This window comes from Lemur catta, chromosome 1 (assembly GCF_020740605.2).
Source record: "Lemur catta isolate mLemCat1 chromosome 1, mLemCat1.pri, whole genome shotgun sequence".
NCBI classification, from domain to species: domain Eukaryota; kingdom Metazoa; phylum Chordata; class Mammalia; order Primates; family Lemuridae; genus Lemur; species Lemur catta.
In genome coordinates, this window is record NC_059128.1 from 129,506,194 (window position 1) to 129,524,425 (window position 18,232).

The 18,232-nt window shown below is 36.4% G+C and overlaps 1 protein-coding gene across 1 annotated transcript in view; it reads right to left on the reverse strand.

The window, feature by feature from the left end:
* The window catches only part of CUBN (cubilin), a 227,505-nt gene that overhangs the window by 197,774 nt on the left and 11,499 nt on the right, over window positions 1–18,232 (reverse strand). The window contains exons 7-16 of the mRNA XM_045534123.1: window positions 18,044–18,170; window positions 16,758–16,920; window positions 13,370–13,501; window positions 12,379–12,474; window positions 11,896–12,014; window positions 11,270–11,456; window positions 9,928–10,040; window positions 7,504–7,738; window positions 2,724–2,905; window positions 777–939 (exon numbers count right to left, since the gene is read on the reverse strand). Of these exons, the coding sequence (XP_045390079.1) occupies window positions 777–939; window positions 2,724–2,905; window positions 7,504–7,738; window positions 9,928–10,040; window positions 11,270–11,456; window positions 11,896–12,014; window positions 12,379–12,474; window positions 13,370–13,501; window positions 16,758–16,920; window positions 18,044–18,170 (1,517 nt within the window). The remainder of the gene's footprint in view (window positions 1–776; window positions 940–2,723; window positions 2,906–7,503; window positions 7,739–9,927; window positions 10,041–11,269; window positions 11,457–11,895; window positions 12,015–12,378; window positions 12,475–13,369; window positions 13,502–16,757; window positions 16,921–18,043; window positions 18,171–18,232) is intronic.

Below are 18,232 nucleotides of genomic sequence, written 5' to 3' on the forward strand. Positions count from 1 at the left end.
TGAACACAGAATATTAATAACAAGATGTGGCCAGGGAGAAGTTGATAGGCACAGAATACAGCTGCAAGGACCACATGAGTTAGAGGAGGTCGGCCTCAGATTCAGCCTGAAGCCAAAGGAAATGGGAGAAGGGGACCAGTCAAGATGTCCATTGTTACTTTTCCTGATACTGAAACTTAAAGGGTATTTTTGATGTGAATTTTCATTAAAGGCACAATGATGGAAGCCATGAACAAAACCCTCTGTATCCCTAAACTAAAAACCATATAGCAGTTCCTCTGTTGTGTTGTTTGCATATTTGTTTGTTCTAAGGTATCAGTGTAGTTTGAAGACATAATACCTAGTAGTATTTCACTGGAAGTGACAATCTAGGGGCCACTAGTCCTGGAAACTAGCTCTTGTGCAGCTTGATCCGAGGATAAAATCCAGACAGATGGCATCGCACACGGGAACAAGCTCTCTTACACAGAAAAATCAAACACCCTTAGGGACCTGACGTTCTGAATTATTTAATTTTAGGTGCCTCATATATCTTTATCATGATGTGGATCCAATAATTTAGGGACCAAAGGGACCAAGGGTTATCGTAGTATTAATAATAGAGCATTGGGAAGATAAAGAGAAAAACCTGGAGCTCTGAGAGAAGTATTTATGAAGATGAGCTCTTAGTCTCAGAAAGTTAGGCATCTTCTGCATCACACAAAAATATAAACCAGCGGTAAGCACAGCGCTGGCCTTCAAGCTCCTATTAAGCTCCCAAGTGGCAGGTTACTTACAAGGTGATGTTAAGTAGGTGATATGGAAGCCTCGGTCGCTAATCTCGGTGTCAGAATGGAAATGAACCCTGGCAAAGGGCCCTGTGGTCTGGAGCGGTGGGACAGAGAGAGTGGTGCAGAACTTTCCCAGAACGGGGTCTTGACGCAAAGGACCATCTCGAATCTAAAACAAAAGAATGCATCCAAAAAGCTCAAAGCGGTCAGCTTTTAACAAATCAGGCTATTTTGTGCATTAACTTCAAATAATCTGTCATTTCCCTATCATATACGGTTAGGGGTCAGGAAGCGGTGTGTTCCTTTCCCATCCTCCCCATGCCTTATCCTCTGTCTGAATTTCAATTCCAACTTCGGTTGTATACTTTGATTTTTCTCATGATGTTAGTAATCTAAGTGTTTTCTTTCTTAGGTTTTTTCCCCTCCAAATGTTTGTTTTGAAAATATAAATTCCTAGTGACCTAGAAGACAATAAATATAAGCAAAGAAAATAGAAGAATGCCAGTGATGCCAATAGATTCCAATAGATTCACAACTTGGGCCAGGTTTTCAGGAGGATGAGAGGTGGGCAAGGAGGCGTAGTCAGATTGGATGCAACATAAAGACACTGCAATGAATTTTAAAAATGAAACTTTGATAGTAACTAAGTACCACAATAATGATGATGTGGCCTTAAAAATCCTTTTTTAATTGTTGGTTTTTTAATCTATTAAATAATCATGTTGATCTCTCTATAATTCTGAGGTAATTACAAATTCTACACTATGTGGACCACCAAGGAATGGATGAGCTAAAGAATATTTTAACCTGGTCAATTTTGTCCATTCAAATTACTTTTTCTATTGGCAGCAAAGTTATAAGGCAGCATTACTTTATTCTTACATTTAATTGGTTTCTTGAAATACTATAACTTGATGAGAAATGAGAGATATTTCAATATCATTGGAGTGAGCGATACTTTCTATTATATGGTATTGAGGAATTAGTATGTTAGAATGAAAAAAGCCTCCAAATTTCATTTGATGGAATTTACTGAAAACTAATTTCAAGAAAACTCACGTTACTGTCAACATTTAAATGATCATTTTGAAAAAATTTTCCAGGGAGGGGCACATTTTCCAGTCATTCCCAAAGGTTTCAAATCCATTATCACAATGGCCAGATTACTAATGACTTTTACTCGTGGAGACCCTGTTGACAGTCACATCCTCCTGTCTTTTATGAATAATTCCACAGCACTCCACGCTTCTCTAATGGACTTGGAAAAGCGTATTGTCCTTTTAGCACTACTGCAAGGGGTACTGAGATTTATGGTGATAAAAAATACACGACAACCAAAGAACTCAATCTTCTCAATTATCTTGTCAGTCTACAAATGGAGAGGGACATTTCTGATGCAGCTATACACAGAAATAAAATAGCCTTTTTTCCCTTCTCTGTGTTGTAATCTTTCACTAATGGTAGCCAGGAAGGGCTCAGGCTGACACCGCTCCTCTCAGTGATGATTGTCAATACATCCTAGGAAGACTCACCCCTTATCAACCTATTTCAACACAATCACTATTAACTTATTTTTCTTCATGGAACACTATAATCAAGCTGGAAAATACCTTGCCAGTTTACCTGAAGATTTGAATCTGCATTGGAGGAGATGGCCATTACTTACTGTTTATTTGATTATTCTGCTGTTGTCATGGCAGGGGCCTGGGCTTCCAGGTAATGCAGGGCAAAGGAAATGCAGTTATGTCTGAGATTCAAATGGAATCCGGAAAAAGAAGCAAGAAGCTGGCACAACTAAAAATAGGGACTTAGCAAGACTTAGCCATTGACTGCCTGTTGAAAAATACGTCTAACTATGGCCAATAAATTGGGGTTATCCAGAGGCATCACTAACCATAATGTCCTGAGTTCTAATCATACCATGATAGGTTCTACCTAGATATAATTATTTACCTCAAGATAATCTTTGCTGCAATTATCATGGTGCTCCAGGCTCAAGGTCCCAAAAGTAAATGTTATCAGGAGGGTAGGACTGGTTATAACAAACCAGACACAATCTCTTCCTGCGGGGTAGTTTCCAGGATACCCCGGAGATGTTATAGAACCGTAAGTACCATGCAGTATACCTCCACACTCTGAAAGAAAAGGGAGAAATAACTTTACATTTGTATGCAAGTTATAATTCCTGTAGAATGATCATCGCCCTTGCTGGGAAAAGCCAAACTTCATTTAAACAATTATGAACAGTTTTGGACACCTTCATAAATTAAACAAGACTTTCAGTTTTCCAGTTTTATAAAGTTACAGATCTGGAGGTTTTAATTGATAAATAAATGAACAGCCCATGCATTGAGCTCTGTGCTTATCAGCCACCATAGGGTAACAATTTAAAACACAGGGCTGAACTGTCTGAGGGATGAATAACGGGATGTGGATTCATTTTTTCCCACTCTGGGGAGATTAATTTCTATACGTGAACTGTTAAAAATTTCTAGACTTCTGTTAATCTCTACATCTTGTAACAAACCAGATCACTTAATATATTAAAATGGTGAAGCACTACATAATTTTCATTTGTGAGTGTTTCTTAACACTATCATAGAGCTAAAGTACTCATTTTATAAAAGAGGAGATTCAAATGTCCATGTGGTTAAGCCACTGGCCCAGGGGGGTAGCAATAGAGAGTCTGATCCAGGCTTTCTGAAACCAACCCCACTACCATCTCCACTATATCACACCAGCCCTGTAAGTTGCTGCCCAATGACTGGAAGAATCTTTCTTTCACTAAGACACACATTTATTTAACAAAGAATCCGTGGTGGCTTATGAGAAATGCTACTGAAAAATTTAAAAGAAAACATGAATTACACACACACACACACACACACACACATATGTATATAGACAATGGAACATTATTTAGCATTTAAAAATAAGGAAATCTTATCATCTGTGACAACATGGATGAAACTGGGGGATATTATGCTAAATGAAGTAAGCCAGACATAGAAAGACAAATACTACATGATCTCACTTATGTGTGGAATCTAACAAAGTTAAACTCATAGTAGCAAAAGTAGAATGGTGGTAGCCAGGAGCTGAGGGGTGGGGGAAATGGGGAAATGATGGTCAGAGGGTACAACATCTGAGTTATGCAGGATAAATAAGTTCTGGAGTTCCAATGTTCAACATGCAACTATAGTTAATAATATTGTATTAGATACTTGAAAGTTGCTAAGAGAGTAGATCTTAAATATTCTCACCATACACAAAAAATATGGCAACTATGTCAGATGATAGGTCAATTGGCTTGATTGTGGTGATCATTTCACAATGTATACATATATCAAAACATCACATGATATGCCTTAAATATACACAATTTTTATTTCGCAATTAAACCTCAATAAATCTGGGAAAAATGCTTGAAATATTGAGAAAAGAAGAAAAAAATAAAATAAAATATATAAACAAAAGTGGTCAGAAGAAAAAAGGTAGACAAATCTATAACCATAGTTTAAGATTTTAATACACCTCTCACAAGGCAGTAGAGCAAACATATTTTTAAATCAGTGAAAAAAAATTGGAAAACACTATTGACCAACTTGACTAAGTTGATATATACAGATGACCACACCCAACCATTGCAGAATACACAATCTTTCCTGTCTATGTGGTAAATGTACCAAACCAGAAAATATATTAGTCCATACAACAAATCTCAACAAATTTCATTAGACTGAACTGATACACTTCAGGATACAGATGAAACAGTTCTCAGAGAAAAATATATAGCTTTAGTGCATACATTAGAATATTTTAAAAGTTGAAAATCATTTTTCAATGCTCTCAAATCAAGAAGCTAGGAAAAATAAAAAAGGTAATAGTAAATTAATTCCAAAAATCATAAGGGAAGAAAATTATAAAACTAAGAACAAAAACTAATGAAAAACATCAACGGAAAACATTAACAATGTTAACAGTTGGTATTTGAAAACATTATTAAATTTAATAAACCCCTAGTAAGACTGATCAATACAAAGAAGATAACAAATTATCATATCAAGAATAAAAAGAGAGGACATCACTATAGAGCCTACAAACACTAAAGGATAGTAAGAAAATATTCGGGAAGTGTTGATGAAATAGATGAGTTTCTCGGCAAAAAATTACCAAAACTGAAAAAAATAAATAGAAAGTCTGAATGGATCTATATCTATTAAATACATTGAATTATAATTTAAACCCTTCTTACAAGGAAGACTGCAGACTCAACTAACTTCATGGTAAATTCTTGCAAACATTTAAGGAAGAAATATTGTCAATCTTATACAAATTCTTCCCAAAGACATAAAAACGAGGGAACATTTTCAACTTATTTTAAAGGACCAGAATTACCTACAACTTAACAAAGAAATTACAAAATAAAATTACTGGCCCATATCTCCCAAGCATAGGTACAAATATTCTAAAAATATATATAATCTAGCACTGTATAAAAAGAATAACTTGTCGTGTGCAAGTGGAACATATTTAAAGAATGCAAAGTTAATTCAACATTCAAAATCCATCAGTGTAATTCACCACATTTATAGAACAGAGGACAAAAACCATATGATCATTGCAATAGATTCCATAAAAAATATTTTATATATTTCAACATCCATTCATGATAAAAGAAAATTCTTGGCAAGCTAGGAATAAAAGGTGTGGTGATTTTAAAATGTTTATAAATTCTGACATTTCTCCCATTGAGAGGTGGGGTTTATATTCCCTCCCCTTCAATCTGGATTGGCCTGTGACTAATTCAACCAACTGAGTATGATAGATACAACACAACATGACTTCCAAGGACAGGCCAAAATAGCCCATGCAGCACCTGTCTGGCTCTGTTGCAATGCTTGCTCTGAAAGAAGTCAATGGCCATGAAAGCAGTTCCACTACTCTAAGACCACCTCATGAGAGGATCCATGTGTACACACTCAGGTCAACAGCCTGGTTGAGCTCTCATCCAAAAGCTAGCATTAGCTGGGTGCCATGGCTCATGTCTGTAATCCCAGAATTTTGGGAGGCCAAGGTGGGAGGATCGCTTGAGGCCAGGAATTCAAGACCAGCCTGGGCAATATAGTGAGAATCATTCCTCCTCCCAAACCCATCCCCATTGCCCCCATCTCCACCAAAAAAAAAAAAAAAAAAGCTAACATCAATTGTTAGCCATATGAGGGCACTATCTTGAATGTCCAACCCAGTTAAGCTTTTAGATGACTATAGTCCCAGCTGACATCTGATTGCAACTGCTCAACACATTTCAAGTGATATGCCATGTTGGGCCCTTTCTAAATTCCTGGCCCACAAAATCAGAAACAAAATAAAATGACTAATGTTCTACAACATTAAATTCATGGGTAATTTGTTATACAGCAGTAGTAGTTGGAATGGGGAAAATGCTCTTAATCTGATAAAAGTTATCTGTGAGAACTCACAGCTAACATCATATTTATTCCATGATGAAATATTGAACATTTCCCCTTGTAGTGGGAAAAAGACAAGGCTGTCCACTCCACTACTTTATTTAGCTTTAAATTAGAGGTCCTAGCCAGGGCAATAAGTCAAGGAAAAGAAATAATAGTTACAAAGATTGGAAAGAAAGAAGAAAAATGTCCTTCATTCATAGATGATGTAACTGTGTATGTAAAAAAATCCAAAAGAATCTACAAAAAAAGAATGAATTGATGAATGAATTTAGTAATGAAGATAAAATCAAAATCAAATATTTTAAAAATACATCATATTTCTATATACTAGCAACAAATGGAAAATTAAATTTTAGAATATTGATATTTCATGTAGCATAAAATCTCAAATACTTATCAATAAATATAACAAAAGATATGGAATACTTAGATACTGAAATCTATAAAACATTGCCAGGATAAATTAAAAGAGAGCTAAATGAAGAAATAGTCCATGTTCATAGATTAGTGGGTTCAACATTTTTAAGAGTTCATTTCTTTCCAAGATGATTACAGATTCATGCAATGCCAACACATTTCCAGCAGATTCTTGGGAACAATTGATGAATTGATTCAAAAATTTATATGGAAATGCAAAGGATATAGCATATTTAAATAGAACACATTTAAATTACTTATACTATCAGCTTTCAAGCTTCGGTAGTCACACCAATGTAGCACCAGAATAGACAAATAGACCAACAGAAAAAATGAGAAAATCCAGAAACAGATCCCCAGATTTATCCATGAATGAATTGGGGGTTTGGTATACTGTTCTGTTTGCTTTTTTATATGTTGAAAATTTTCATAGTAAAAAGTGAAAAGAGAATAGAGTACCAAAAACAAAATAACAACAACAACAAAATGATGGAATGGTCATTAAGATAAGGAGCAATACGTGAAGGAGTGGACAATGCTATCATTACAAATCTCTGCAGTAAATCACTAATAGAGCTTGTAAAAATGCTGTTTAGTGATTTCATAAGGGACTCATTAAGACTCACGCTTTTTAATATCTTCCATTTCATGTTAATTTTGTTATCTTTGAACACAAAGTAGAATTCCAATTCATGCTAGATTTATTGGATTTTAAAATAATTATAAAGATTTTATGTATCTCTGGACCCCCAAACATCTCACATATCAAAAAGTCTAATGTTGATCAAGAAAATTTTAAGGAGCTTAAAATTTTGCTTGGTTTTCTCCCCGTTCACACATACCTGGTTGCTGCGTCTCCCATCTTACTGTGAAACCCCTCTGGTTTCTTAAATGTTCAGAGTAGAAATGAAAGTAGAGAGCGCTGTCACTGCTGATGAGTTCATGAGGGGGGCTGGAGCCACAAAATCTCCCAAGATGAAAAGCCGCAGAAGAATCTCCATCATAAATCTGAAGAAACTCATGTGGACAATTATTCACCGATTCTAGTTGGAAAAAAGTGAAAGTGATGCGCAGGACCTAAAAACAGAAAGGCCACATATGTTATTTTTTATTTCCATGTTAATTTTAAGTATTTCTCCTACTAACTAGAAAGCATTTGTAGTGAGTCACTTTCAAGAGGTAAATCTTATCATTTCCTAATTATCTACCAATACAATATGGCAATCATCATATTAAATGGTGTGTACTAAAAATTGCTAAGACCAAACTTTAGCTAATGTCAAAATATATCAAACATCTTAAAGTTAATGACATGGATTTACCTAGATTTCATTAAACTATTAAGTTCATCAAATAAAGCCACTTCCAACGCATAGCTGACAGTGTCTCTAAAGCAGTAAAATAAATTAGACATTTGAAAACTTACCTTAAATTAAATTTAACTGGCTACTAGTACCAGTCACAATAATCTATAGCCTGCACCCCAGGCAGGAGTATCATACACACAGGCAGGTTCATGACTGTCCCCAAGGAGGCTGATTCCATAGGGGTTTCTGAACCTCTCCACAAGATTCTGATGCCCAGGCTAGACTGACACGCTCAGGGGTAGGCTGAGTAGGCAAGATATGGATGTTTAAAGTCTGCAAGTTTCAGGGATTAGATATCAGTAAGGGATGAGTGACACCGAGCACAAAGAATGGGAATAGGTAACATGAAAGGCACGAAGCACACAATTAGGAGAAAATAAGCACAGAAATGTGTCTCTGAGTAAAGTGTTAGAATGTATCAGCACATAAACTTCAAATATAATAATATAACTAATAAAATATAAAAGATTTTGTATTGACAACTTCATTTAAGAGGTTGTTATTTTTCACCAGTATCTAAAAAATCACAACAATATTCAGCTAATGAAAAAGAATGTCAGGAATTTTCATAATTCCATGCAGGGTATTTTTAAGATCAGTTGCCTATCAATCATCACATCATTGTCACTCTTGAAGCAATTTAAATGAAAATCAAATAAATGTTCATTAATTCAACTATCCTGATTTTTATATATTTTCTACTATATTGTATACATTATGGTGGGGAGAAGCTATAAAATCACAATAAAGAAAAAAATGAGATGAATTTTCTTACAAATTGGTAATAAAAGTACTGAAAGTTTTTCACATAAGAATATTTTTTCAGAAGAAAAATATTTTCAATGTCAGGAAATAGAATTCATGAAAACTAAATGGAAGGAAGGAAATTCATGCCCACAGGGAAATTTATTTTGGCATTTATTTTATTATAGGACTTCCAAGCCCCAAAGAGCTCTCCCTCCTCAAGGGAAAAAAATGTTTTCTGACCCTTATACAATGTCCTCTGTAATATTAGTTTGCTGGGAAAACTTAATAAGATTTCAAGGAAAAATCATATCTATTTAGACATACCACTTTATGCATCCAGGAGTTGGTTGAGAAACAAATATTTAGAAATGTCTGAGTAATTAATGTCAGGGAAAAAAAGCACTAAAGACTTTAGACTCTGATCTTAACTTGAAGAGTATTCACGCCGTGGCTCAGAGTGACAGGCTTTGGAATCAAATGCCCCAGGTTTGAGTGCTGCTTACAGATCACGTGTACCCTGGACAGATTTCACAATTGCACTAGGCTCTGCTTCCTCATATGTAAAATGAGGATAATAATTCCTATTTTTCAGGGTTATGAGTTAAAAATAGAATGATATATTGCATATGAAGCATTTAGAGATTACCTGGCAAAGAAAAGACATTTGATAAGAAAACCATTTTAATATTAGTCACAATGTTTGCATAATTAATCAATATAATACTGAGTGATCATCTTCAAACAATATTGTCTTAGTAACAAGATGACATTGCAAATTAACTACTGGCTTGTAGTCAATCAACCAGTATAGAGAATCATTCATACTAGACAAAGCATGGACTTGGAACCAGACAAACTTGATTTTAAAATTCAACTATTCCAATTAAAAGCTAAAAGGTCTTTTAAAAAATTTCTTAGCTCCTCTTACTTTCCATCATTTCATCTGTAAAATGAGGATACTATTACTTATTTCAAAAAGTTAACATAAGGTTAGAGAGGGAGGCAAATGTCTAGGCCAAAGCCTAGCACTTAGTAAGTACTCAACACATGATAGTTGAATTACCATCATATGAACTTTATGCAATATATATACATATTACATACTCATATATACCAATGAAATGTGCATTTGGACAGGAGCTATTACATTACCTTTCTCATTTCCGTTTGGACAACCCAGAAGCAGTTAACGTCATGAATATAACCAATATCAGGGCTCCTGTAGCTGAAGCTTCCATTTATTCCTGAGAGGGAACCTCCACAAACTGCAAAGAAAAGGATGATTTGTGCTTTTCAGAGACTCCTAAAAGGAAGAGGCTAGACGACTCTAACCCTGCTGCTGAAATATTTAGAAAGGTCTGAATAATAAATATTGGAGACAAAAGCCCTGTCATTCCTTTTCCTCTTGCCTCATTTTCCTGTCGACACCTATGCAAATTCCACCTCTTGTTCAAAGGCCAGTTGCTATCTCATCACCTGCTCCAGGAGCTTCCCTGGCTCATTATGTTTTCTCTGGTCCCATTCTTTTTACCTCTGTGACACGACTTTGCCCCATGCAATTCAGCTCATATCTTTAGTTCTTGTAACTCCTCTGCCATTCTGTATTAGTGTTACCTCCTCAATGGGAAGGTAATCAGATAAGAAGATAATAAGTGGAGACAATATTTTTTAACTTCCATCTTTCTCCACAGGGTCTACCATCATTGTAAACACATAGCAACCTCTCAATAAATGTGTTGATTCAGAATCAGGAGTAACAAGTGAGGGGAAGAATAGTCAGAAGAGACTTTATGGAGGAGGTTGAATGTGAAGTACTCCTTGGGGACAGATTCATCTGGATAGGAAACAAGGGAGGAATTTGAAAGATTTGCAAGGAAGAAATATCCCAAATAAAAGAATAGAAGGGAAATATTCATGGTGGCACACAGGACCAGGTGGCAAAATAAAACTGTCTGGCTTGAGTGAGTGCATTTCTAGGGAACTAATCAAAAATAAGGTTAGATGGATAGGGTGAAGCCTGGTTATAGAAGATAATTGAAAAACAATCCCAATCTCTACTTAACAAGCTATGGAGAGGCACTATGTGTATATATATATATATATATATATATATATATATATATACTCTAGAGCAGAAGAGTGATATGAATAAGCATATTATTCTAGAGAAATTAAATATCTGCTATACAGAAAACTTTCCCTTAGAAAACTACAAAAGACAATACCTTAGAATATTTTATCTTCAGAAAGGACATAATGAAAATGGTAAATACTAATTTAATTCTTCCTTTGAAGAAAAGTTCTGGCTGAAATTGAGATTTATAAATATTTACCCTTGTGAATTCTATATCATTTCTGCAAGGAAAGACTTAGTTCTCAGCATCTGAATGACTGGACAAGAAAATAGGTTCAGTAGAAGAATCTTCAGAAGATTCATCAAAGGGTGGTGCTGCTAAGCTATGACTGTTTGTGGTATAAGAAATGCTGGTCATACCTTGCTGGGGAATCTGACACAGAGCTCCAGTCCAGAAACGTGTGCATTCACAACTGAAAGAATTAATGCCATCAACACAAGTTCCTCCATTCAAACAGGGGTTGCTCAAACACTCATTGATGTTTTCTGTGCAGTTGACACCAGCCCAACCTGAGTCACACTTACACAAATACCCAGAGACTGTTTCCTAAGGAAAAGAAACCACATAATACCATAAAACAAATGGATAAAAAATAAACTTGAATCAACCCAAATAATCAAGTGGTGCTACTGATATACTTAACAGGTGTTGAGCCATAATAAGTATTTTCCAGTAGCCTAACTTGTAATTAATAAGTTTAAATGGTAATTGCTAAGTATAAGAAGGGGATTTATTTGGCTCAAACTTTACTTGGTTTACTATTATACTTTGTAAATCGATGAGACAAAAAAAAATCAAATCATTGGTTTTTTTCCTGAGAACTAAAGTTAATCTAACCATTCAGCTGAGAGTTATTGACAAAGCCTAATCTTAAGCTTGAATCATTGCCTTCAAATTCATGAATCATATAAAGACATCTTTTATGGAAGTGAAACTAAAATTATTCTCAATTACTGTATCACCACGGGAAGAACAAAAGACTCACGATGCATTCTCCATTTAAACAGGGTTGACTTAGGCACATATTACTGAGTTGTACACAGCCATTCGGCCCATAACCGTTTCCAGTGTATCCTGGGAGACATGTGCAGACAGGCAAGGAACCTGTTCAGAAATTAAAAAAAAAAAAAAAAAAGAAAGCAAAAGTATGAATACAGGTCTCCTCTTTGGTTTAGGTGCAGTAACTAAACTCAGGATCTGCCGTCTAGACAAGGATCCACCAACATTAAGTTTGCATATTCCTATGGGCAGACAAAACAAGGTATGAGGAAAAAATATTAGAATCCTTATTTTTCCATGTTTTAATCTTAAAATAAGAAATCCATTAAAAATCCAAGTGTATACTTTCCTAACATGGATTAATTTTTGGTTTGAAGGTCAAAACAAGAATTTTGAGGACAGAGGATTTTGTTTTTAAAATGTTTTAGAGGGTCATGTTAAAATACTCAAAGACAAAGATGAATATTACCTAGAGCCGAGGAGCACGAAGCTTCTGGGTGGCAGCCTCCATTGTTGACCGAGCAGATGTCTATGAGTGTGCACACTCTGCCATCGCCCTGGTACCCTGATCGGAGCAAGGGCATGAGTGAGAAACAATGTCAAGAAGATGGAAGAAGGATACCAATCTGAGAATCAAATATCATGAACTAGACCAACTAGGCATCTTCCTGCATCAACACATAAAATGTAAATATAAAATGTCATAAACAAATAAAATTCCATAAGAGAGAAAAATTCCATAAGTAAGAGCAACAAGAATTAGTAACCTGATTTCATGAACAATTTTTCTGGGTTGTTTCTAATGAAAAAAAACATGTATGGAACTATACTGGGAGATTTAGAAAGTGCTGACACTAAGAAAGTTGACATTTTTTTAATTACAGTGACTCTGATGTTCTTAGAGATAAATTATTGTAGAGGTCAAAAGTACTGTTGTTTCATGGTATTAGAACATACATGATTTCAGTTTATCCCTTAGAACTCCCTGAATTTCTTGGATAGTAACTGAAGTAATTCAATTTAGGTTAGAGAATAGCAGTAATGACTTCTTTCCAGGAAAAAGGAAAACTAACAAGTATTATATACCTACTATGATGCCTGTGATTTAGGAAACTTTATATGCAAAACATCTCATAACTGCACTTTATGAATAAATTATTTATGGGAATAATGGAACAGTAGGTCTGTGATACACACAGATAATTTTTCAAACTCTGCATTATGTCAGTGGCTATTTCACAGTTTGTAAAGTCTTGTTATTTCCACTGATATTCAAATGTGTTTTCTTTCTTTCCTATAATATAATTGTACTAAGGTGTCCTGAATCCACAAGATAAGCCAAGCTTTCTGCACTATTCAATGTCTCTCCTTAGACAGAAATCATATTTAAGATAGAGCACAAGAGTCTGTTTTCAAACACATGTGTTCCTTGTAACAGTGTCAGGAAGTTGACACAGCACCTGGTGGACAGGGCTGACAACTGTAAGATCCAGGTGTATTCACACACTCAACAGTTGGAACCACAGAACAGCCGCCATTGTTTATCTCACATTCATCGATATCTTCGCAAATGTATCCATTTCCTTGCCAGCCTAGAAATACAACAAGATTTAAAAGGTACATTCTATAGACAAGTTCACAAAGAAGAAATGCAAATAGTGAAAACATATACAAACCTGCTCTATTCAAGGAACTACATATTAAGATGAGATATGCCTATGAGATTGGCAAAAATTATTTTAAATTCTTAGAATCAAATTCTGGCAAAGAAGTAGGCAAATGGAGTGCTCTTATGTACTGTTCATTGGACATTAAATTAACATAACCTATTAAGAAATAAATCTGGCAGCATTCATTAAAAATTTTTAAATACATACCCTCTTACTAACAATTCCACTTCTTGAAACTTACTCTATTGTTATAAAATTACAAGTATATTACCATGTAGGTATGAGGACGTCTATTGCAGCACTGCTTAACAGGAAAAAACCCTCAGTGGTCAATAGGCACATAGCTGAATACCTTATGACTCATCTATACCAAATACTAAAAACAATTTTTAATAATATGCATACACCTGCATGTATATACACACACACTGAAAGAAATTTTCCATATATGTTTTAATTAAAAATATTACCTGTTAGAATAATATGCAGAGTTAAGATCATACTCCCAATTTTGGGAAAGAGCTTTTTAAAACCCTGCATATGTGTCTATGAGATGTTTGTAAGAGTGAAGGAAAAGGTAGAGGAGGAGAGAGAACAAATGGCTAACGGTGGTCACATTAGGAGGATGAGATTGAAGGTGAAGGAAGAAAATATCATTTTACTTTAGTCATTGCTGTTTTATTCAGCTGTTACAAGTTTGTATTACTTTTATAATTCACATTATTGAAATTATAACAATGTTTAAAAACTCCTAAAGCCTTTAAAATACAGGCAGTTCCCGGGTTAGGGATGACCCAACTTCTGGCATCCCATACTTACCAACGGGCTCCCATAACGATAATTTATAGTTAAATAATTAAATTAACAATTTGGGAACTAGTTTCTTCCCCGCAGGTAAACAACCCTGCATGGCATAAGCGGTTTATTGGTGCAGCATCTTTACACTAGCGGCTAGTCACAGCGTTTATATAATATGTCTTTTTTATTCGATTTTGTGAGTCTGTGTTTACCCTTATGATCATGCCTCCAAAGCAAAAGTCCCCTGCAAGTGCAAGTGAGTCTGCAGTGAAGAGAAAGGTGATAACAATGGAAACAAAAGTAGAAATAATTAAGCGTTCGGAGAAAGGCCAGATGCCATCACTGGGAAAGCATCAGGCTTCAGTCACTGGACTATCAGAACAACTATAAAGGATAATGTGAAAATAACGGAACGTGTAAAAGGCAGAGCTCCAATGAAAGCATCAGTTGTTACTAAACAGCATAGTGGATTAATTATTGAAATGGAAAGGTTGTTATTGATTTGGTTAGAAGATCAAAATAAGCATAACATCCCCATTAACCTAGCTTTGATGCAATATTAGGTGAGTGTTAACCTTTAATATTCTTTTTTGAAATTTCTCCTGTCTCCTATCTAAACTTTTTATATGAGTTTGTTTTTATGTCCTATTTGTTTGTATTAAAAGAAAGAGCACTATAGTATTACAACACAGGTATTAGTATTATATTATTACAGTATTATACTATATTAGTATTATCACATATGAGCCACTAGAGTATTGCTATTATTATTATTATTATTACCATATATGTACTGTTATGTTCATCAGGGATCCTAGTTCCACACAAATCCAACCTAAAGACTTCTCAGGAACATATCTTGTCCATAACCCAGGACTGCCTGAATTTATATTCTCTGATCTAGGTAGAGTCTCCTTCTAAGAGTCTAAGAAAATTACCATATTTGTGCATGACAAAATTAGTGCACAGAGAAAAGTTGGAAGGAAATATGGCCAAATATTAATTGTGGTCCTCTGACTGATAAGAGTATGAGTTTTTATGGGGGGAGGGTTTTTTCCTTGTTTTTATAGTTGTCTTTATGTTTTATAAACAGCATATATTACTTTGATAGTCAGGAAAAAAATAGGGTGATTAACAGGAAAACACAAAGCTTTTGTCTCACCCATGATAAAAAGAAGAATGTAAGAACACATTGCCCATCCTCTAATTTAAATAATTTATATTTCTGATTTCTAGTTTTTACAGACTGTCACTGACAAATTACCTTCAAGAATGTGATTAATTCTAAATTTTGCTTGCCCTTTAGAACCTAGAGGTAAGAAGTTTTCTTAATTCCTTTCTAGTTTTATAAGATCTAAACCTATCACATGCAGAAAATCACTAAAGCAAAAGTCACTAAGCGAAGCAATGTGTGTATGGAGTTCCTTGGTAACGGAGTATCCAATAGCTCGGCTCAGATCCAGAGTCAGGCAGACCTGGCTTTGAATCCCACCTACCCATAAGATCACATAAGATCTTGGGCAAGTTATTCAACCTCTCTAAGCCTCAAGTTTTCATATTCAAAAATGTGAATAATACTAATTCCCATCATGCCTTGTTTCTGTTGTAGTTGTAAGAATTAAAATGCAAATTGGTTATACAGTGCCTTAATGACATTTTCATAAAAGGACAACTGCCATTATTATATTTATGTGCCACCATCTAGGAACACCCAGGGAGTGCTGAGAGGTTTTATAAACTCCCTGAGGTCTGGCTAATAACTTTCCAGTGCACCCAGCACAGTGCTTTGCTCATAGTAAGAGCCTTACAGATACATATTGAATGGAAGATAATTGATCTCATAGAGTAAGAAATACACTTGGATTCAAAACCAGGCAGTCTTTGATGAAACAGCCCTTATTTTCAGCAACCTAACATATGGCCTTCCCCGGAGATTCAATCTCTGTGGGGCAGCAGTGAAGCTGGAGAACCCTGTTTACATCCAGGCCGCAAGGTGCTCTGATGACACACCCAGGTGAGAACTATTGGCCTGCAGTGGGGGCACAAAAAGGTCAAAGAATTTACCCAAGTTTACTAGTATGAAAGGTGGGACTGGAATATGTCTTTGGGTTTCAAGTCTAATCAGTTGGCTGATGATCAGAGCAGCACAGCATTTAACCTTACAAACTCTATGGCTAACTCTGCCCCAAAGGTTCACTCTAGCAGAGTTTTGGACAAACGTCCCACTTCTGTTGTAGAACTGTTATAACAGTAAGATGGTCTTGAGCAGAAGTTATTGAAATAGGACGTGCAACTGGATTTGAACACCTCCTGAGAACAGTCTTCTTGTCCATCAGTAGTAGAAGGAAATTGGTTCTGGCACCTGGCCCTGAGCATGTACCTGTCGGACAGGCCCCACAGTAGAACGAGCCCTGGGTGTTGAAGCACTGCGCAAGCGCGGAACAGGGCGCAGGCTGCAGGCTGCACTCGTCCCTATCCAGTGTGCAGGCGGAGCTGTTCGGTGGGGACGTCCACCCGGCGTCGCAGATGCAGCTGTACTTCGGCTGGCAGGATGACAACAGAGTGAATAAAGACAATCGCAAAAATGAGCAAGAAAAGCCTTTGAAAATCTCACCAAACCCGAAACTGTTTATCCTCTAACGTTTATTTCCATAAGGCCGATTGAGTGGCTTCTCTGTTCCTTCCCATATGATTAAGCATTTAGACCAGACCATGCAAAAAGGGAAACGTCTTTATTTCAGAGTAAGAGAAACCTATAATTTACCCCAAAGATGCCAGGGAAAGAGCAACAACAATCCAGAACTGTAAGTCAATATAATTAAAGTCAATCAACTCAGCCTATGCTTTTTAGAGGGAAAAACACCCATGTAGGCACAGACCTTGGAAAATGAATTCTGTTTGTTTCCTTTTTGAAAGTCTCTCTCTCCCCTACCTGCCTCCCACCCGCATTATTGGAAAGGAGCCATTTTCCATCCATGGGTAGAAAAAAACAGAAATAAAAATGAACAACTGAAGGTCTCATGAAAAGCCAAGCTGGTCAAGACTGGGAGAACTTGAGAGTCAGGAGTCAAGGTCATCAGTACCCAGGTGGGGAACCTGTGGCCTTCTTGGTCCTTAAGTGCAGCCTTTTGACTGAATCCAAATTTTATTGAACAGATCCTTTTCTTAAAAGGGGTGCAGCGAGAGAAATGAAGCTTTTCTTGCCTCCTTTGGTGCTTAAAAAAGGAACAATCTTGAAATCACAAGGCCGCAGGCTCCCCACAGCGCAGGGCCCTCGGGAAAGTGGGTTCACAGAGCATGCAGCCTCGCAGGGGCTCAGGGCCAGAAGAACCCAGACTCCTTAAAACTGCACGCCGCCAACAAGACTGGGCCTCTTGTGTCTCCATGTCTTGTCATTGTTAAAATTCCCCAGGCCAAGAGAAGGTCACATGTCAGAGAGATTCATGACAGAGTAATAAAAATGTTAGCATTTTATATAATGAAATCTTAACCTCTGGGTCCTGTTTTCTGCATAGCTCATCTCCCCTCCTCCTCTGTGCCCTGCTTATGGGTAGGAAGTGGTTTCACCTCTGCTGCTCCAGGCAGTGCCCCTACGCGGCTGGCACAGGATGAGCAACTAATAACCGTGACTCCCTAAAAGGGGTCATATTTGGGGAAGGGACCCACCTCTCCCACTTGCTCTCGGACTAAATCCTCGCAGATGCCGTGGACGCAGTGCTCTTTAGAGCCCCCTTCGCAGTCGTTGTATTTGGATGCACACTGGGGTCCGTATGTGTCAGGCGTGCAGTGACAACTGTTGGTTACACAAGGGCACAATGTCAGGGCTTATTTTAGGGTCAGTGCCTGAATCTTAGC